The sequence below is a fragment of the Cheilinus undulatus genome, linkage group 19, assembly GCF_018320785.1.
Source record: "Cheilinus undulatus linkage group 19, ASM1832078v1, whole genome shotgun sequence".
Taxonomy (NCBI): Eukaryota; Metazoa; Chordata; class Actinopteri; order Labriformes; family Labridae; genus Cheilinus; species Cheilinus undulatus.
Window position 1 is genome coordinate 32,438,140 of NC_054883.1, and position 22,567 is coordinate 32,460,706.

General features: G+C 39.4%; 1 protein-coding gene across 4 annotated transcripts in view; it reads right to left on the reverse strand.

Moving 5' to 3' along the window:
* Positions 1–489: 489 nt before the first annotated feature.
* The window catches only part of LOC121527230 (nebulin-like), a 96,007-nt gene continuing 73,929 nt past the window's right edge, over positions 490–22,567 (reverse strand). Inside the window, exons 52-68 of one of the 4 annotated variants that reach the window (XM_041814085.1) lie at positions 22,224–22,328; positions 21,997–22,110; positions 16,354–16,458; positions 16,135–16,239; positions 15,950–16,057; positions 14,323–14,433; positions 13,776–13,892; positions 13,570–13,680; positions 12,982–13,086; positions 12,164–12,268; positions 11,345–11,449; positions 10,676–10,768; positions 8,288–8,380; positions 8,095–8,199; positions 5,066–5,243; positions 2,443–2,573; positions 490–2,217 (exon numbers count right to left, since the gene is read on the reverse strand). In XM_041814085.1, the coding sequence (XP_041670019.1) occupies positions 2,041–2,217; positions 2,443–2,573; positions 5,066–5,243; positions 8,095–8,199; positions 8,288–8,380; positions 10,676–10,768; positions 11,345–11,449; positions 12,164–12,268; positions 12,982–13,086; positions 13,570–13,680; positions 13,776–13,892; positions 14,323–14,433; positions 15,950–16,057; positions 16,135–16,239; positions 16,354–16,458; positions 21,997–22,110; positions 22,224–22,328 (1,968 nt within the window). In that variant the 3' untranslated portion in view covers positions 490–2,040. Of the gene's footprint in view, positions 2,218–2,442; positions 2,574–5,065; positions 5,244–7,962; positions 8,200–8,287; positions 8,381–10,675; positions 10,769–11,344; positions 11,450–12,163; positions 12,269–12,981; positions 13,087–13,569; positions 13,681–13,775; positions 13,893–14,322; positions 14,434–15,949; positions 16,058–16,134; positions 16,240–16,353; positions 16,459–21,996; positions 22,111–22,223; positions 22,329–22,567 lie in introns of those variants that run through there. The other 3 variants (XR_005993384.1, XR_005993385.1, XM_041814086.1) reach the window with 3 other exon arrangements.

Sequence of the window (22,567 nt, forward strand, 5' to 3'; positions counted from 1 at the left end):
GGCACTGTGTTACTCAGGAATTTTGACTCTGCAAATTACAGACATGGTGAAAACATAGATGTCCCTTGGTAATAATAGTCCCGTGCAAATATGGCATAAGGAACTCAAATGAAAAGACTACACAGATGTAATGTATGCAGAGGAAACAGTGTCAGTGTTCTTGTGTTGTTTGTGCATATTTTGCTTGGACACACTTTTTGCATGGTTTTAAATCCAAGCTGTCATATTTTTCTTTAAATCAATTTGTTAAAAATATTCACTTGGATCGCAGTTTCTCATTGAGAAGTTGCATCAGTGTACTTTGAGGCAGTTCAATTTGCTGGTTGAAAATCTGGGGCAAATGCCGTTATTTAATTTTTAGTTTTTAAAAATAGAGAAAAACCAAACACACAGACAAAACCCCCAAAAAGTTCAATTTCCTAATTTTTCATTTTTGATCAAAACAAAAACTGAAATTCAGAAAATGTGTCAAATATTTGTTTTGTCAATTCTGTTTTTTGTTTTCTTGTTCTAAAGAAAGACTTGGAAAAAACTGGTAAAAATATGGACCAATAAGAAATGGAAAAATAAAAATAAAAGCCCTCGTGTCAAAATAAAAGCCTTTATAACCGTCCATGGTGATTACAGTATGATAATAGGCCTGCGGCCTTTTGCAATGCATCACAGATGATGTTAACACTAAATTTACTGGTGAAATAACAGACAACATTATCATTTGAAGAAAAATAAATAAATATGAATAAACACATCTGGACTGCTGAAGATATTTATCCTTGTACACAGCGCCAGAATATTTTTCAATTGATAATTGTATTGTTTGGGGAAAATGTTTCTTTATAATTGCAAATGCAAATGAATATAGAAATAAAATGTTTAAGGAAACTTAATTGAGAACAGTGAAATAATTTTAGTGATGTCACACAATTTAGGGATTATTTGTACGAATAAATGTTTGCAGTTAGCCTTAAATTAGAACACCACCTCTGTCTTTTGGGTGGCTGGGGGTCGGGTTTAAAATCATTTTGTGTTGCCCCCTTCTCTCAAGCCCTTCAGCATCTATGTGTGAAAAGCAGTGAACTCTGTAAGCAAAGCTCCATGCAGCAGAGCGTGCAGTTGAAAACAGCCTTGCTGCACAATCTGGTGAAAAACAAGAGCTTCCTGCAAATAAGTGTCTTTTTGCACTTGAATATTAAAAAGACGACATGCCTTATGAATAAGACGTAGAGATTTAGCAAATAACAAAACACTAAATGCACATATTACTGAGCTATTATCTGTTTCCATACATGTTTAGCAAATATACCCCTCAACAGTATTTATTTTAATGCAACTAATAGAAAATAATAGAAATAAAGATTATCACCAGACTTGTCCATAAACATCCCATCCTGATCACCTGTTTTATTTTCCATTTTTTACTTTTCTTGTTCATATTATGCTTGAATTCTTGAAAAAAATCCAAGTTGATAGTCTAATAAAGATTGTTCCAGGCTTTAAATATAATCAAAAGTCTCTAAGCCCTCAAACCTTCCTCTTTCATGCATCCTTCCTCTTTTGTTCCTTCCTCTACATGAAAGATTTGACCTAATGTATTGACAGCATGCTGGATTTATACCTTAGCTTCACTCTCCTCATTTCCAACTCCAGATACTCTTTAGACTTGAATCAGCAGTCTGTGATGTTCCATGTATTCCAGCGGTTATTTTCTAATCATGTAATTTACCCTTGGACAGCTTTGAATTCTCATTTCCACCCAGTAAGTAATCTCCTACATTTCCCAAAATGCCTTTCAAAAACAAGAAAAGATGAATACAGCTCTGTAGAATTGGCTGATTGTTTTTTATGGATTTGATGGGCTCTCTTTGCTTGATTGAAAAAGTGAAAGCTTCATTTTATTGTAAAAGTTTTAAGATATGTTGTTGGAGAATGTGACTGATCCCTGAAATACACAGAGCATCACCTGCCGCTGATTTTCTAACAGTGATGTAGGATCTTATTTGTACATTTTAGCCCTCCCTGACCTCTTTCCTTCCTCCCCTTCTAGTTGCAACACTCCACGTAGTTCGCCGGCAGCATGCCCGACTTTCCGGTTCTCTGCACGGTGCCATACATCCAGCCTTCATCAATTGGCTGAGCGTTGATGATGACATCGCCGTCCCTGAATGAGACCTCATCGTGGTCCTGAGCCACATAGTCGTACAGCGCTCGGTAAACACGCTGATGAAGAGACAGAGGCAGAGTGGGACATTTGAGCTTTAATGATATGTGATTAAACTTTAATTTCTCACGAAGCTTCAGGCTTGGTTTGGATGCTGCTAAAATGCATATTTTAATTTCTTTTAATGATGTATTCTGCTGAAGTCCAAACCCAAAAATAGGTTAGAACTGTGCAAAAACTTAAACTACCAGCATTTCCCTATTATTGAGCTGGTGTATACATACCATGGTGGCTGAGTGTGGCGGGGAGGTGACGGATCTGACTGATGACATGCTGGTCTGGTGCATGTAGCCGTGATACTGCTGCTGCTGCTGCATCTGGACACCCTGATGATATGCTCCAGGAAGGACGGGAGCTAAGAGAGAAACACAGAGAGAGAATAAGTGCAAGAAACTCTTCCTGCAGCTGTTGGATGATATTCTGAGCAAACGGTGACTTTTAGGGACATTTCAGGGAACATCAAACCCTGTAAGAAGACTGTGAGTTAGTTAAAATTGTGGATTACAGTCAAACACATGTGAGTACATCTCTGTGCCATCGCCTTCGTCCTGTTACTGTGAGCTGAAGTGAGAAAAAACCTGGGGAGAGATACCGGGAGTGTCGTTGCTGCTGCGGTCCCAGAGCTCAGAGAGAGAGCTCATAGATTGAGCCTGACTGTGGGTCAGGGACTGCTGAGAGTGCTGCCGGCTCAGTCTACGATCAGCCCGCTCTGACAGGCAGACACCAAAAGAGGGCGGCACAGAGCAGAGAGAATTCCAACAGAGAAAACAAGGAAAGAAAAGATGATGGATCAACAGAGAGTAAGGACTTTATTTATGAAAAACAAACACAAAAACCTATGAAATCTAAAACTTTAAAGACAAACATGATTTGGTGATATTCTACATTTTTTTCTTCTCGGTAACAAATGCCACAAAATCTCCTATCTGAGATGGGATTCTTAGAAAAAACATTGAAAGAGATATCCATCCATTTTCTACACAACTTATCCCATTAGGGGCCAAAGGGGACGGGTTGCCAGTCAATCACAGGGCTGACATACAGTATAGAGACCGACAACAAGGCCCGCTCACACTCACACTTACGGGCAATTTAGAGTCACCAATCAACCTAATGAGCAAGTCTTTGGAGGTGGGAGGAAGCCGAAATACCTGGAGAGAACCCATGCATGCACAGGGAGAACATGGAACCCAACCAGGAACCTTCTTGCTCTGAGGACACGGTGCTAACCCCCCTGCAACAAATATATTGTTGCAAAATTGTTTTTGAAGATCATAAAAAGGCTCAGCCATGTCTATAAAATTAAAGCAAAACAAAGAAATGGAATTGTGCATATGAATGAGAAAAATGTAGAATATCACCTGATTTTAAACAAATGCAAAACAACTTAATTATCAAAATGAAATAAATAAAACCAGAGGCTTGTTTTTGCCCTTCCAAACCCGTGTTATTTCAAACAAGTGGAAAACCATCTTTTTAGACCTGACTTTGTCTTGTGAATCTGTTGTTAAAGTCGGAGTTTAAAAACACTTTTTCTTTGGTAGTTTTGTCAGAGATGAGAGCCAGGTGAAGTACCAGACATCCTGCGGAGGCTTTTTGACTGGATGTTGTCCTCCAGAGGGTCAAAGTCAAAGATGGAGCCGGGGTCTGTCCTCCAAACCTTCAGGTCTTCAGAGAGGAGGGAAACACTCATTAAGACAGAATGATTTTAACATGAAATAAGATTATCCAGCACTTGAGTGCTATTTGCACTAATGCTGCCATATTTAAACTGCCCTTGCATGGCTATGCTTTGCTGCTCCTTCTGCAAGCCTCTTTTTACAGCCCTCCTCCACCTCAGCTCCTCCTTTATTCTCCCTGTGACTTCATCAGTGTCATAACTGCTAATAAAGAAAATCTATTTATAACCACACATCATGTGTGTTTCATGACAAAGTGGTCCTGACTGAACTTAAGTTATTGTATAATTGTAGAAATTACTTAAGGTTGTACATATTCCCATGGAACAATAAGACTTGGCTTAAGGCACACAAGTGTGTCTTGTCACACCATTTGGGAACCACTGGCCTTGGGCACTGTCTGGGTGGGTAGTAGGGTTTCCATGAGGCTTTGGTCATGCTGTGGATGTTCCAGGGGCCTGAGAATGCTGATGGTGTCCAACAATGTGCGACAATATGTGTCTAGCTTGATGCTGGCCACCCTCCCTCCTCTCTTTAGCCCCAGGTTGTGGCATGTTGGGCCCTGTAATGAATCTTTAGCGCCTTACATGCTTATAACTAATGCACATTGCTGTATGTCAGTGTAACATTTCAGTTTTTTCTTTTTAATAAATTTGCAAAAGTTTCTAATTTCTGTTTTCACTTTGTCATGATGGGGAAGTGAGTGCAGATTAATGAGAATAAAAATGAATGAGAATGACTATAGCATCTGACTGCAATGTAGCACTGTACACCGAATGTACTGTACATCTGTTCATGCAGCTTGAAACAGGAAAGGTTAGAAAATAAGGATGATTAAAAGACAAACTAACCTGGAAACCTGGAAAGAAGTAGCAAATAAAGTTTGTTAGGCTTGAGCATCATCGGTCTTGCATTCATATTATGGACTGATTATAAATGACAAATGTCTCTCGATCATAATTTATTTTTAAAATGAGAGCGAAAAAATATCTCTTGACGCAATAAAAGTGCAAACTTTGTGTTATCTGGCAAATTATATAGCATAAAACCTAAACATAGTCATAACAAAGCTTATTATTTAAAACAGTCAATTTGCTGTAGTCAGTTGAGCAGCTCTGCGCTCCTTAATCACAGAATTTCAGAGAAAAGGCTGTCCGGCATCACTGACCTACGATGATGCCTCCCGGTCGTCTGTCCATCTCCGTCATCTGGGGGTGGATCCCTTTGCTGTATCCCGCTTCTCCCATCATCTGATTGGCTCTCTGGTAGCGTTCCATGCTGGGGTCATCCAATCCTGGTGTAAAGCCTCGACCGCGCGACCGCTCAAAGTCCTCATGGTACTTGGCCTGTTGAAGGAGATGAATCACAGCAAAAACATTTATGATTCAGGGGCAAAATGATGAATAAGTCAAAGATTTAATCAAACAGTGAAGTTAGAAATCATGTGCACAAACACTCACACACATATATATGCATACAGGTGGGGGTGCAGTTGGTCAGTGAGCAAATGAAACACACAAGAGTTATTTTAAAAATCCTTTATTAATAGCAAACACACACACCAATATTACACGATTTTTGTAAGACTCAGGAGCTGCTGTTTAACCTCTTCTTTACTTCCTTGTGGTAGAAACAATCCCTACATAAATACATCTTTATGTGGGAATAATGTGTAAGATAGCAGGTTTCAGTCTTTGTGCAACTATAAAAAAACATGAATGTTGTCTTGTACACAGACATTTAGGAAAAGACGCAGAAGCAGAGCTGAGGTGGGCATCATACACACCAATAAATATGCATATTTAAGATGAACCTTTAAGGCTCAATTATGTTCTCTCCCTGATACATGTCTACATGCTCTCTGGGAGTTTACAGATAATAAACAGTTGCAGTACCACTAGGCCTCTGGTGGATGCATTGTTTGACATCCACCCCAAATTAATGTGTACCTATGTGGGCATTATTTCATTTACAAGGAATAAAGTATGTCTATTTTCATACGTGAGGGGTGCAAAAATAAGCCTTAGGCCTTAAGGTGTTTATGATTAGACCATGAAAATGACCTCTACTATCCTGTTGTAAAACCTATGTTGGTAAAGGACTTCATTTCTGGTGGTGCTGGGGATTTACTGCATCATAAATTCTCACCATAGCAGCCTGTTTTGAAGTTCACCTGGCCTAATTAAACATTTCGGCTTTTAAGACCAAATGTATGTTTTGAACCAGGCTGTAAACATGTTAATTTCTGCCACTAATAGAACCCTAATGGGGATGCTTTAGCTATGGGAGCCAGCCTCAAGAGGTCACTTAAAGTTCTGCAGATTTTCAGAATATAGGAGGTTGCACCTTGATTACAGCGCTCTGGTTAACAGAATAGATCCTATCTAATGTAATGTTTGTTTCCGTAATAAATGCTAAAACACGTGGTCGACCAACAAATCCTGTGTTTGGAAAGGTAGAAATACTGTTTTTTATTTTAAAGCGTCGGCTGCTTTGGAAGAGACTTGAAATAGCAGATTCCTGAATTTAAAAATATCCCAATTTTAGCACAAAATTCTGGTCCAACCTGACTGGTTCATATAACAGCATGCATATTTTTAACATTCATCTGGGAAACCTCCCATATAAAGCATCTGGGACTTTTCAAAAAATACAGTCTGTCAGATTTTGTGTCTGTGAAAAGCTTTAAGTGCTGCTGGCTGTCACCACGTCATTACCCACTATCTAAATCCGCCTCTCCACAGTCCTATCTCAAAAAGCCCCCAAAAATCCATCTTTAAAGAAATGTTGTCCAGCTCTGATAAAACTGCTGCCATAAGGCCAGCTCACACTACACTATGTTTTTGGTCATTCATGACTGCAACATGTCAGACTATGCAAATAAAATCTTGTCTTGGTCAACATCCTGGTCATTCTACATATCCCGACGTTATCGTATGCTGACGTCACCACTGTATCCTTGACTGAGTGCAAGTTCACAGGTAGTTGGGGGGGTGGGTCAAAGAGTGTAAACTCTTCAGCAGAAGCGCTCTTTGTGATTGTAGTAGTAAGCATGTGATAACATAAATAAAATAAATACAATGCCTCCAGTTCCCTGGAAGGAGAAAAGTAGGGATTCTTGTAAATGATGATGCAAAGATAAGGAGCAAATGCTCTCCTGTTGGTAGGCATGAGGATTCATGTGGTTGACATCAGGTCAGGGTGTCAAACTACATGATGATGTAAGAAAAATTCAGACATGCTAGGCTTGTTGAGTCGGGCATCTTGGATGCGTCATTAATGATGTCATTCTACAGACCATTTGTCATTCCCAACGGTCAAAATCGGTCCCAAGTTTTGACGATGTTAGAAACAGCCAAAATCTGGTTGAATTTGTGTAGTCTGAGCCAGCCTATACAATAGCTACATCCAAGCTAAACGCTACACTAATGGCAGCCAGCACTATCTGCTTCCAGTCCAAGAAAACCCACCTGTAGCTACCGCCTTGTTCCCCTTAGATAATGCTGACTGGTCTGGCCCGTTCTCAGATCAGGCACAGTCCTTCAGTACTGAAGCTTTGCAAGATGGATGACAGTTATGGAATTTGGACAATCCATCTGCTTTGCAAATTAAGTGTTGTGTAGGTGGAACACAAATTATGTTTTTATTCTTACATTCAATGGTACAATAAGACGTTTTCCCCTCATAGCAGAAATCTGGCTTACTTCTCTTGACTTCGTCTTTCTGTTTTCTGCAACAGTAATACACCCCAAACTACTGTATCATACATGACTTCTATTCCAAAATGATCTATTACGCTGTCAGAAACTTAAATATTAAAAGGCTGAACTTTAACGACAACAAAATTATTCTTAGCTTATAGCAGATATACACAGATGTCCTTCAGCATTCTGTCAAACTACACTTTTAGGTTTAAGAATCTGTTCATCTCTGCTGCAATCACGATTTATTTTGAATAATAAAGTCAGTTAAGCAGCAATGCTTTAGGATCATTCATGTAAATTTTCTCCTTTATGTTAATTTTAAGGTCTTGAATAAGTGACTCATTAGATCACACATTCTCACACACTCTCAGGCCTCCATGCTGTCTGCTGGTTTGTCGTTAGTAGAAGTACGTCAGTCCCACACGAGGTGCCACACCAATCATGTTAGCTCCTCCCACAGGTCGACCACGAGCCATGGCAACAAGTCCTCTACCATGGAGACGGAATCCTGCGTCTTCCTGACGCGCCTGTACTCAGGCGTGTCCAGCTCAGTGCAGCTCCTCCCCCTCAGCTCCTGAAGACCACGCTGGTATTTCACCTGTTCAAACACATTCAGACAAATTCAACACAAAGTGTCAGCTGGAATAATAACTGTATCTGTGAGGGTTTATGTGTGAGCGTCTTGCCGAGCTGATGTTCTCCTGGTTCTGTCGGACTCTCTCCAGTTCAGGAGTCACGCCGACGCTGACAGCCTTCACCGCACTCTGTTTGTACTTAACCTGAAAAAAGGCAGACAACATGATCTAAAAAAAGATACAACAGCAATTATTATTAAATAATTAAATATTAAATCATTATTTTATAATAATTATTATAAAATAATGATTATTATTTTGCTGCAGCATGATCGAGAGACATGGCTGAGATTTCCAGCCAATTTAAGCTCAAATTTCAGGTCACATGACTAACTTGGAAGTCAGACTGGCTTTTAGCCTGATTATACATTGTTTGTCATGCATGGTGCATGACTGCTGACCAAGGCCGCCCATAAAGGGGAGATAGGGGAGAGTTTTCTGTGGTCTAGTTAAACAGGAGGGCCTATGGAGGTCAAGAAAATCACAGCCCATTGAAAAGTTAATCTGTGGTAGCCATATTCTATATTTATCCTAAATAGTAACTACTCGTATCAAAGAAACAAAAAATAAACTTTGTTTTTATTTTGCTCTAGTACAATACAGTCTAATTTAAATGTAAACCCCCTTTCCTTAAAATTTACAACAAAAATCACAGCTGCTCATGTCAACAATATGGATGGGCAAATTGACCAAAATATTTGGAATGTAATTCCAGACCTCATAGTTAATGGATGATGTGCACAAATGTCAGGATACCAGAGAATAAAGCAGAGGGAACTGAAATAACTTTAAGGGGAAAATAATTAAGTAGAAAAAGAGTAGAAAAAGAGAAAAAGTCAAAAATGGATCAAGAAAGGCAAAAAGGGCAAAAGTGAACAGGATGAAAAGCAGTTATAAAGTTGCAAAAAATGGGTTACAAGAGGCAAAAAGGGGTCAAGAAGGCAAAAAAAATGGTAAGAAATTTGTAAAAAATGGTTAAACACTGGCTAAAATGGGTTAAAAGAGGGAAAATACAGTGAAGAAGGCAAAAAAGGGTAAAAATGGAAGAGGAAAATAGTGAAAAGAAGTTAATAATTGGTTTCAAGGAGACAAAAAAGGGTCAAAAAAGTAAAAAGGGCAAACACAAGTTGGAAAATGGTGAAAAGTGGTAAAACACTGGCAAAAATTTGTCACAAGAGGTAGAAATTGGTCAAGAATGCAAAACAATGCATAAATGGATAGGAAAAAGGGGAAAAGCAGTTAGGGAGGGGCAAAAAGGGTCTAAAAGAGGCAAAAATGGGTCAAGAAAGGAAAAAAGGGGCAAAAGTGGATAAGAAAAACTGTGAAAAAAGGTTAAAAGTTGGCTTGAATAGGATAAAAGCAGAAAAAAATGTAAAAGATTTGGAAAAATGGGCAGAAACAGCAATGAAAATTTGGGTATAAAACGATGAAATCAGTTTGAAATTCCTCATTCCTGTTCAACATGGTAAAACACCGCGAGCCTACTGAATATGAAAGAGTCCGCATTAAAGCACTTCATGATGCTGGATGGTCTCTGAGACAAATGTGACAGGTGGTCTAATAAATTTGTTAAGCACTGTACATCAGAACCCAATAATAGTAGGACACACTTTTCAGCTCTGAAATGATGTAACTGTTAGCCAGGATGCTAGCACCAATGTTACTGATCCAACACACATGCTTACACATACACACATGCATATATCAATAAATTAACCATGAAGGGCCCATCCACTGGGGTTTTCAGGGTCCCAGGTAATTCTGTGGGCAGGCTTGCCACCAACCACAGCCCCACCAGCTGATCCAAACTTATCAGATGGATTTCTGACGTGGTCAAAAAACTGCACAGACTCACAAAGAACCAACAGAACCATGAGCAAATTTACCAACTTTGTTTTTTTTTTTTTTTCTTTGTGAACTGTCAGGGGGCGTCTTAAATCACCACAAAAACTACAGGAATGATGTTTGATGTGCCTACTCTGCAATAAAGGAAATACATTTGCAGGAAACAGGCCCATCTGCAGACCTTCAGCTGACACAGAATAATTGTTATTATTTAGCTGTGTTTGCTCGCGATGCTGTTTATGTGTGTGTGAGGGAGATGGCAAGAGTGGTTTCAACAGTGTAGAAGTTGGAAGTGTAAAAATGAGACAACAGATCTGATTTAAATCTCCACCTATGAGACATTTTCAAGGAAACTCCAATGGCACTTGTCACGGTCCTATCAAACATCACTCTGACAACATGGGCACTCAGGTTGTGGCCAACCATCAGACTGTACAGTGTGAGCACAAAATGTGCCATGGTTGTGACAGACACGCCACCAGTTATAGTAGTAAGATGTCAGATAATAATAATAATAATTATAAATGGCTTGTAAAGGTAAAATGAGTACATTTGGAAATGTAAGTGACTATGTTTGTGAGTGCTTGTCCTCACTGAGCTGATGTTCTCCTGGTTTCGTCGGACTCGCTCCATCTCCGGTGTGTCCATAACAGCGGTTCCACAGCCCACTTCCTCTCTGTACTTGACCTGATGGGGCACAACATACTGCTGTATGAGTCCCTAAGAGATTATTTAACTCTAAAACTTTTGGGCTAAAACAAAATAGCACAGAGTTCCTTATGTTAGAATGCTTCTAAGCTGTTTTTACCTCGTATACTAACACTTAAAGATACTTCATTGCTATTAGTTAAGACATGATTTAGCTTTATATCAAATAAAAATTTAAAAACATTGAAAGCTTATCAGGAACAAGATCTAAGATCTCTTCATTCCAAGGTGAACTTCCTGTCCAATTTTCCTGAGCTATTTTCTAACTTCACACCTTTACTTTCACTAGTGTTACTTTTGTTACCACCAAAAATGAGAAATCTTAGTAAAATTAGCTAAATAAGCTTATTATGTTGTTTTGTCTTTTTATTTTTGTGAAGGTAGCTCTCATTTTTTTACACCAACCGAAAGAGTAAAAAAGAAACCTTAAAGCTGTAAAAAGGTACAGAATTTTACATTAATTTTACATCCTCATCATTGCCTGCAAATCTTCCAATCACCTTTTTTATTTTTTATTTTTTATTTTTTTTACATATGATGTGCATGCATATTTACATCACTGATCTTTTTGGCGTTCTCTCTGGCAAGAACGATTTCTGGTGTTTCTGTGACTGAAGACATCAGACCTCTCATCAGCTTTGAGTCCCAGCAGTACCGCAGCTAGAGGGCGAGAGAGAGCTGTGTTAGAAACGCTGGGTGAGGACGGTTAAAGCCCAGGGTTGTTTCCAGGGATACACACTGCAAAAGTTCAATTTAAACACATTTTTTGTCTTACTTCTTGTCAAAAATACATCATTACACTTATTTTAAGCCACATTCCTCAGAAAAATCCACATTAACTTTTTATTTAGGCCTGACATTTTTATAAGAATGTCAACTATTTTCTTGTCCTTGTATCAGATTTGCCTCCATGCCGAGGTTTAATGCAAAGACAAATCAACACATGTTAATCTCAAATTCCCTCTAAGCTGAAACTCAGTTAAAATAAATGCATTTTAAATACCCTCCTGGGACAGAAGAATCTTGCGAACTCTACTACTGTCTCTGCCTCAATGACAGCAGATTTAGCAGTGCTTACTTACTGGTATTTCCTTGTTTTAAATATTTGATTATCAATATTTAACAGTCAGTGGTGAGCTCTGAAATGCTTCTAATGGTACATCAGAGTTAGTTCATCCCAAACTGACCGACGTCAAATGTCATTTTAATGAAACCAACATATCAGGTTTCTCAATCTTGAAATAAAACAAAATGTTTTTCTGGTCTTGTCAGATAACTGTGGCTTAAATTTAGTGTTATTAACCAGGAATTATAATTATTCACTGGCTTGGATTTCAGATCATGCAGTCAATGTTTAGATATGTCATCACTCACAGAACTGATGTGTCTCTGGTTGGCTCTGACTCTCTCCATCTCTGGTGTCTCTGAGACCAGACTGTAGTGTCCCTTCAGACGCTCTGCCTCATCTTTATACTTTTTCTACAAGAAGAAGGAGAATTAGGGAATAAATCAGCCCACCAGCTCACACTCTGAGATCTGTAGGATGAACATTTATTTTTATGTTTTAAAAAGTATGTATTTGTCATGAATACAGTAAAATAAAGTCTTTTTGTGGTTCTGAGGCATGAGACTGATAAAAACGCACACTGACAGTCTTTGGATAACACCGTGTCATAACAGTATTGCATGCTCTCTGTCAACACTGCATCTGCTAAATCTCTACCTTTTGAATTTTAGTTTCCCCTTGTACAAATAACATCTAGCACTTTTAATGCAGAGGAACACAACTGTGGTGTTTTGTACTGAGCCAAATACAAATGCAATGAGTCAAACAGTTTAGCCTCCATGATGACCCAAGTCAGAACAATAAAATTTCAAACATGGATATGGATGCAAGTGATGCAAAACTATCTCAAGCTCTGTAGAGGGAGGGAAGTGAAAGAAAATCAAGCAGATATTCCTGTCCGACACTCCTGATACCTTGTCATCTACCTTTTTCATTGTTCCTCTCCCATCTCAGTGTGAGTGACAGAGAAAATAGGAACAGGGTAAAAAACAGCAGGCTGCGCTGCACTGCTTCATATGCAGACTATCAGGTTACAATGATAGGAATCAATATAATCAGACTGGTTTCATCGCATCATCATCATCATGCCATCATCATGGCATTAATAATCACACCTCTCACACACCTGGCTGTAGACGTCTTTAAGGTAGGAGGCGTGCAGCAGTTCAGGTGTGTCTGTAACCGTCCCGTATGAGTTTTCTCTCAGCTGATCCATCTGCTTGTAAGACCTCTGAGACACAAACCATCAGAACATTTATTATTAAACGATAAAAAATATTTAAAACTTTTAGTTTTTTACTTAGTTTCCTGTCTTCTGTCTAGAAAAAAAGAAAGATTTCTGCTTGTTTATTTTTTATTTGTGCTGTAGAGTTACAGGTCAGTAGGCTACAGATGAATATGACTCAAATTTCAAAAATGTTGGGGCACTGTGTAAAATGTAAATTTAGACTGAACATAATGATTTTCCAAATTTTGTTTACCTTTTACACAGTGCCCCAACTTTTTTTGGATTAGAGGTTGTATAAAAACTATGTTTCACAACCTGCGCAATAAAGCTTAGACTATTTTCTTTTTTTTTTTTTTTGTTTATTGTGCAATTATTGGTTATTGTGAAATTATATTTGTGTTGTGTTGAGTAATTTAATGTAAAAATAAAAATAAAAGTCAGAAATGGAAATTTAAAGCAACTTTGGAGAAAAAAGTGAGGCTCTACCTGGCTCTGGATCTCTGAGGCTCTCTTTGCTCTCTGAATTTCCAGGACGTCGTTGCTCAGCTCCATCCCTTTACCTACGATCTCCCTCTCTAGATCTTTACGGTATTCCTTCTGCAGAGCACACACATGAACACAGCCCATTGATGCTCAGATTAGGGTCTTATTCAGGGTATTTTTTACATGTGTTTATCTGCTGTGTGGTTTACCTCGTTCAGTATTTGACTGGCTTTTTTGACCCTCAGCAGCTCCGGTGTTTCCTCCAGACCAATGCCAGATAAGCCCCGCCCCTTCACTTCCTGCTCCAGGTCTTTCCTGTACTCCTTCTACAGAGTGAGAGAAAGACATTTAAGCTTCAAATATTGAAAATTAATGAGTTATATTAAAATCTAAAGTGGAATAATGCATTAGCAACATTTCAAGAGAAAATTAAAAAAACAACATTACTATTAGAAAACTTAGTTAAAAAAGTTAGCCTTTTGGTCTGTTGTCCTCCTACTTCACAATGCAAATAAACTGAATGGACCAAAGGTAAGACGAAAGGGGGAAGCATGTTTTAAATCAACCTTTAGGATCTCTAAGAATTTGAATTAACTAAATTCTCATCTTGAAATCCTTAAAATAAGGAAAATAGTAAAAAATCCTACTTCCTCGGATCTCTAAATTAATTGAAACGAGTAAAAACTTTATACCCTCTATTTACTGATCCTTATAAAACTATAAAGTCCAAAGTAAAGGATCAGGTGTACAGGTTACCTCACTCAGCAGGCTGCTAGCGTGCCGAGCTGTCAGGTATCCAGGTGTCTGGTCAACATCAACCAAAGCTTTCCCCTTCATCTGTTCCTCATAGTCCCTCCGATACTCCCTCTGAAAGAGAGAAAGACAGAAAGAGAGAGTGAGGAGAGGACCCTTATCTAAAAACTCTGCTAATAACTCATCTCTGCAGGAGAGACAGATTTTTAAAATCCTGTCGTAACTCTGTTACTCCTGGTCGTATTTATTTTTACAGTTTGGGGTCTTAATAATTAAAGATACAAAACCTTCAGCACATTTCAGAAGGATTAGCGGGCAGCATTAAAAATGTGCTGTGAACAGAAAGTTACTTTTCCAAAAACAGAAACAGCTGTTACATCATTCTCTCCCTACCCAACAGACTAATAATAAAAATAGTCATTTTATCCTGCAGCAGGCAGGACCTGCTCCTCTTTGGTCCATGGACTGCAGAAAAACATGGACATAGTCTCTGTGAAGCAGCAGCAGACTCAGAATGTTTGAGGGGCAAAAGCAGAAGCAAAAGCAGTGTTTGAAGCAGGGCACTAGTGGACAAAAAGTCATACATTTATAGTAGAATAGTTAAAAATAGATATCCTGGATGACGATTCCTTCCAAATACAAGCACAAAATAAAAGTTATGCCACATATTTTTAAGGCACAAATCCTAAACCAGCTGAAAGTTTCTTTGTGACACACTTTTGGGAACCAACCCACCATATGGGAACCAAGGTACTAGACCAAGGTTGAACATTGTCTTTATTATCCCTTTGAAGGATTCACCACAAGGCCTGACATGCCACAGCCAAGGGGCTGGAAAGTGGGGGTGGTTCACCACGGCGTTCTCCTTGTGGTGGAGCAGTTCAGTTATGACCACAGCAATGTGGTGGTGAGTTAAGCTCAACACAAATAAGCAGACATGTCACTCCGCAGCCAAGGTCAAGCTTGATAGCATTTCTTTCGTCTGGGCCTTTTTACGCCTGTTGGAACGCCTGGAGACTGCTGAAGGTTTTCAGGCCCTTGGGCCTTCCACAGAAAGACCAAAGGCTTGTGGCAACCCCACTACCTGCCTGGGCGGTACCCTCAGTCGTGCTTACTTGCCTTACCCACCCCTTACTCTGCCCTAAAGGTGTGGACTTTTTATTTTTTTCAACAGAATATTTTCCCATACCCCTGGTTAAATGCAAGGATATCCAGAGCATGACTGGGGTTGTGTTAATCCTCCTTCCCTCCTGATAGTGCCCTCAGACAGCCTTCCTGCCACATCTAAATCCTACTTCAGTCCTGTAAATTCATCATACCAACCATAATTACAGCAAAAAAGGACACAAAACACAGACACTCAATAAGACAATGAGCAATCAGGCATCTAAAAAGCCATGTGCAGCTGGGACACTGAGTTCTTAGTCTCTTTGTCCTGCAAGCTGGCAGGCTAAATCTGTGGCTGAACGGGAGCAGCTTAAACTCAGAAAACAAAGGACAGCTGCGACCAGCCAGGACCGAAAATAATTCATGTTTTTAGGTTGATAAAAGTAGACAAATCCTCTTGTGAAAAAAAAGCATTATAAGGAAAAAACATCATAAATAATTCTGAAATCACTGAGGACTTTACCTCACTCTGCATCTTCTGAGCTTCTTTAGACACTTTATATGTCTGAGTGTCTCCAAACTCCATCTGAGAGCGGCCTTTGTTCTTCTCATACTCCTCTCTGTACTTCACCTGGGACAGATTTAGATTGGTTTAACTAAAGCAGAGATAGAGAGGACTAGATCAAGAGCAGCTTCAGTGACAGTCACCTGGCTGTGCAGCACAGCGTTCTCCTTGTGGTGGAGCTGTTCAGCTGTGTCTAAAGCAATGTGGTAGTGAGCCTTGTTCTGCTCATACTTCTTCTTGTACTCCACCTGAACAAAGAGTAAAAGCTCACTGATGATCAAATATCCTCAAAAGAATCTCACACAGACTCTTTGGCTCTTGTATTAACAGTATTATCGATCAGAAGTGTGATGCTGTCGTACGTTACTCTGCAGTTTGCTGGCGTGCAGAACATGTTCCAGCTGCAGGAGGTTTGGCAGGTCTGAAGAACCTTCTGGTTTCTGGTTCCTGTTGGTCTTATACTTCACCTGGAGGATGGATCGATTCTTCATATTAGCACGTTACATTCTCCTGTCATTTTCAAAGGATTAATATTCCTGAAATACTAAAAATTAATGTTATTTTAAAATATAGGAGTACAGTTCTTGTCAGAGACAGGCCCATTATATGAAAACATGAAAAAACTGGTCACTACAGACGTACTGTTTTATAAGTAGGAAGAATATTTTTCTAACACAAAACAGCGATTAAATGTTAATTAAATATCAACATTTTCTAAATTTTCATAAATAAATCTATACCTGGATCCCCACATTTTACTTTTTGTTAATGTTTTGTTAAATAGTTATTACATTTCTAAAATTTAAAACTATGTCATTTACAAAATCATCAAACAATTTTGGTTAATTTTTTGAAGGCAGGAGTGAAAATATTGATCTTCAGCATTTTGCATTATAATTTTAGAATGAATAGGAAACTTTGAGAACAATCAGATTTGAATGAACTACAACCCCGATTCCAAAATAGAGGGAAAAATACAGAAGTCAGTGATTTTCAAACCTCGTAAACCTATATTTCATTCAAAATAGAACATAAACAACATATCAGATGTTAAAACTTAGACATTTTACCATTTCAGGAAAAATATTAGCTCCATTTCAATTTGACAGCAGCAACACAAAAAAGGAGAGACGGGACAACACAAAAAATGTTCCCCAATGTTAAATAGTGAAGACTTTGAATATCTCTCCATCAACAGTCCATAATATCATCAACAGATTCAGAGAATCTGGAGAAATCTCTGTGAGAAAAGGGCAATACTGAAAGTTAGTGCTGGTGATCTTGTGGCCCTCAGGGGCCTCTACATTAAAAACAGGCATGATTCTAAACTGGAAATCACTGCATGGGTTCAGGAACACTTCCAGAAATCATTGTCTGTCAACACAGTTGGCCATGCCATCCACAAATGCAAGTTAAAGCTGAATCATGGAAAGAAAAAGCCAGAATAAGCTCATTTAAGATGGACTGAGACTACACGGAAAACTGTTCTGTGGTCACATGAATCAAAATGTGAAATTCTTATCAGAAACCACTGACACCCTGCCCTTTGGACTAAAGAGAAGAGGGACCATCCAGCATGTTATCAGAGCACAGTTCTAAAGCCTGCATCTCTGATGGTATGGGGTTGCATTAGAGCCTATGGTGTGGGCAGCTTACACATCTGGAAAGCAACTATCAATGCTGAAAAGTAGAGAGAGGTTTCAGAGCAACATATGCTCCCATCCAGACAACATCTCTTTCAGGGAAGGTCTTGACTATTTCAGCAAGACAATGCTAAACCACATACCACAACCATCACAACAATATGGCTTCACAGAAGAAGAATCTGCGTCCTGAACTGGAACCTTTTACCGTTAGATCAGCAGAAGAGTAAAAATCCATTAAAGAAGACCCAGCTAGAATCCTACATTAGACAGGAATGGAACAACATCCTTCTCCCAATACTCCAGAAACTCATCTTCTCACTTCCCAGACTTTTATTGTTAAAAGCAGAGGGGATGCTACACAATGGTAAACATGGCCCTGTCCCTAATTTTTTGAGATGTGTTGCTGCCATCAATTCAAAATGAACTAATATTTTTCATGAAATGGTAAACTGTCTCAGTTTTAACATCTAATACGTTGTTTATTTATTGTCCCCATGCTCCATTTAGAGTTTGATTTATTTAGGAAAAAATTAGTGTTATTTATTTTTTTAGCTTTTCCCAGATGTATGTCAAATACATTCATGCAATGATATGAGTCGCTCTGGCGTGTCAGGTTAGCGGTTTTCTGCCGACAGGGCTTTATGTTATGAGGATCCTTCAATTCTCAACCCAAATAAAGGGACAGAACGATTACACACCCGAACAACAAATCAGTCTGCCAGAACACACAATTCAGTCAGGCATTTCAACAGGCATCCCAGATAGCTGCGATCAGCCATATTAACCTTGTCTTGTTAGCTGATATTGCTTTAAGTTTGGGATATTCGACACTCCTTGCTTTGCCCCTGGTAGTACGATGCATCCATACTATATTGAAACATGACCCCACCTCTTCTAGTCCCTTGCTGGCCTGTACTCACATTACTCCAGCCCCAGCTAGGTCTGCGCAAGGATGCATCAATGTGTCATAGTATGAAGAGTTTTACAAGACATGGTATCGAAGTCCGCACAATGGAGAAATTCACAGATTTGACAGTACTAACTTTACTCACTTTCTGGTCCATTTTGAGTCATTTTGGTTATGTTAAGGCTGCGCACCCATGCTTGTTCAAGAGCAACCATACCGTGCTGAAGCCAACCTCTTCTATCAGTGCTAGGGCCATGGATGTGTACTAGCCTGAACGGGGTATGGACTATTCACACTGGTCAAACTAAGTTTAACAACAGTCCTCGGATTTAAAAATACTACCTTACAATAACAATTTTTCCTAGTTCCAGGTTAAAATATTCCCATCATCAGTCTATTGCCAGTCATTTGCTCTCTATCTTATTTAATGTTGAAGCTGTACTTTCTCTGACTGACAGTCTGTCAGAATGACATCTGCCTCCTGCTCACTCCTACATTGTTTCTATAATTAGGACATCATGGCTCCAGTTAGTGATAAAAATGGTGGTGAACATTAAGCCCAGCCTCCAGGCTACTAATGTTAAAATGAACCCCATTAGGGTTCTATTTTCAAGCAGACTGTGGTTCTAAAGTGAACGCTGAATCTATGTTCCAAACATATTCTCCTCTCTAAGTTTGTCTTGCTGGTTTGGTTCCAAATTCTGTCCTGATCTGAGCCCCTATTGCCAGTTTTTCTTCTGAAACCTGTTTTCTTTTGCCGACATGGTGATGCCGCCTGTTCCTGGCTCGGCGAGAGAGTTTTTTTTCTTTCTCTGAAAAGCAGCTTGGAGTGAACGTTCCTGAACACCAGGCAGTGTTCAACACAACACCCTGTTACGTAATGTTGTGGAGTGAAGAGGCTCTTTTCTGTAGCTGTGTGGGCAGAGAGCGGACTAAAACTGAACCATGGCCTCATGAGTGAATGTGTGTCTATGTAGAGTAGTTATCACTCAGTCATCTTCAGGTTCATCTGCATGTTTTAACCTCTGTTTAGTTTATATTATCTGTATGTCTATGACCTCACGCTGTGCCTGTTTTTGCATTTTATTTGTGGCTGTCCATCAGGTGTGTGTTAGTGAATAACCTCTGCAACTTCACCAACTCTCATCCTACAATCGGCCTGCATTTGCCTCACAAAGGTTGCCATGGTAACACCCACACAACAGGCCGAGTTTCAGAGAGTGAGTCAAAGTGAATGAGACACACATACACCCTAAAAAGAAGTCAGTTAAAGCTAGTTTTCTCTGGATGGTTGGAGAGAGAACAAAACAGATCTGATTATTGTTTGCCTTGTTTTTTTTTGCTGTTAACAGCAAACTAAAATTAAAATGAGTGGTCTTTTACTGTTTTAACCTTTTTATGACTTTTTAAAATTGATTTTCATGTTCTTGGTCTTAGTCTTGGTTTGTCTCAGTCTTAACCCGCAAAAGTCTTGGCCTTGTCTTGGTCTCAGTGCACTCTGATCCCAGGCATGTCTTGGTCTTGGATAGTGTGGTCGTGACTACAACACTTGCAGGAATTGAAGGACAGGGGTTTGGAGCTGATGGGTATAAAAGAAAGTTAAAACTCTGCAGTTATCATCAAAACATTTCCACATTCATTGGCTATGATCACTACACTTTACAAAAAGAGTAAAGAGAGTATACGTGATGTATCGCAGCTTTTGCCATGTGGCATGTAAAAAATGACTATATCATGACCACTGAGTGTAAATTATGTGGACGTTTTAAGCCGTCAGCCTGCATTTTTCTCCAGAGTTTCACTTCTCCCACTGTCTCATCAGCCTCTCTCACAGCAGACAGCACACTCCCCACCCATCCTGGAAACTCTCCTTGGTGCAATTATGGCAGAAGAAATTGGCGTGGATGCTGCTATAGCGTCAGTTTTATCCAGGGTGCAAACTGTTGAAAACCCAGAGGGGGGGACATTTTCTTAAAAAAAAAAGAACAAAACAAAAAACGCATCTTGTTACTGGCCTTTAATCTGGGCATATACTGTGAGTCTACAGGCCTATTCTCACCTGATGATTTTTGAGTTTAAGGTGCGTAGTTTGAGGGCACAATGGGAACACTCTGCTTAATTAGCTACTCATGACGTGGAAGAATTTCTGACTGTAACACGCGCAGAGCCACGAGTAGATTCCGAAACGTCAGGACATTTTTCCTGTATAAACTTCTCTGAGCTGATCATCAGATGATCCATCAGGGACAGAGAGAGAGTTATCATGAGGAAAAACTCAAGTCTCAACAAGTCTGAAAACTTCTCAAAGTTTTATCAACTCCTTTCCGTCATCGATCTCATCCACAGTCACTGATACTGCACCTGCTGAGTCATGTGATTTCACTACTGGATTAACGTTTCTTTATGACACGACAAAAAACGGCAAAACAAAGAAGGAAAAACGAGAGTTAAGGCTGAATTGTCCTGGCTCATTGGATTGTCTTTATGTTTTTTTAAAGTAAAAATTTAGCTGATCTAAGTTCAGACTGACAGCACAGCACACTGCTCTCTTTTGCTCTTCCTCTCTCTACTTTTCTCTCTCTCGCTGCAATAAACATTAATGATTTTTGCTTATCAAAAAGAGAGAATTTCTCAACATTTAAGTCAAAAATCAGTCTTCTGATTACTGATTTATGGGTCTCTGGGATAGCAGAAAATTAAGGCAATCATATTTTTGGATTGGGCAATAAGAGCTGCGGGCTTTATAAATAAATTAATATGACTTGTTAGTTGCTACGTAAACAAAAGGCTGTCTCTATCATAGGCTAAATGTTTCAAACATCTCCAGTCTTTAATTTAAGATGAGAAGGGGAAATGGTTTAAACTTCAGATATTACTAGGCCCAGACAAAGCAGTAATCCTTTCGCTGACCCCGGTCCTGATTTCACTCATCACTGAGAGAACTCAGGCTGTGCGCGACTATGGGACCGCAGTATGAGCACATAAATATCAAATTTTGGTCGTGTGTCATAAGTGCTTCAATCACACAGTGAATGCTGACATTAGACCACAGAGTAGGATGCCCTTTCCCAGCCAGCGTCTATGGGAGATTTTCCAGATTGATGTGTGAAACAAATCCATCTGGTGTGCCAGGTTACAATGTCAATGCTTTGAACGGCTGTAAATGTCACAAAACTTTGGCCTTTTGTTTGTGATTGTGTATGTGCTCTCATCCTGCCCTACATCTAGAGTTCTTCGCTTGACATAATGTCATGTGTCAATGGCCTATTGTGTGTTCTGATGAAGTACTAAGAAAGCTGGAGGGAGCAACAAGCACAGGAAAACAGAGATGCACACTGATGTTTACAGGGACATAATGACGTGGCACCCTGGCCAGCTTCAGCCAATGCTGGGCTCCAGCTCTAGCCCAGCATCAGCCCTGGAACCTGGACCTGTTGGAACAGATGACTCACCTGACTGGCCAGAGCAGAGGCAGCTTGTGTGTGTTTGAAGGAGAGACAATCCAGAGGGTTGTAACAAGGACGCTGGCCCTTTAAATCCTTGTCGAAACTCTCCTTATACTTCACCTGGAGGAGAAAGAAGAGGGTTAAAAAGACTCTGAGACTGACTATCTGTCCTGAAAAGTTCACTAAGATCTGGCCAGTGCATCCTGGGTAGACACTGTGAGTATTTCTGTTACCTGACTGGCCAGTTTTGAAACCTCCTTGGCATGCTGGATGTCCGTTCGATCCAACAAGGATCCGTCGCTGTAAACTGGCTGATTTGTGTTACTTTTATATGCCACCTGTGGTTATTATTATTTACACAAACATAGAGTGTATCATAAAGACATGTATTTATGGTAATAATTAATCAAAACACAGAAAATAAAGAGACATAGATACACAAAAATTAGCAGTGATGTTTGAGGACATTTGAACTTCATCACACAAAGCAGGGCACAAAAACATACATTCAGAATTAAATAAAAAACACGCAGAGTTAAAGGTATCTTAAAAAATTAAAGAAGGATTATGCTTTTAT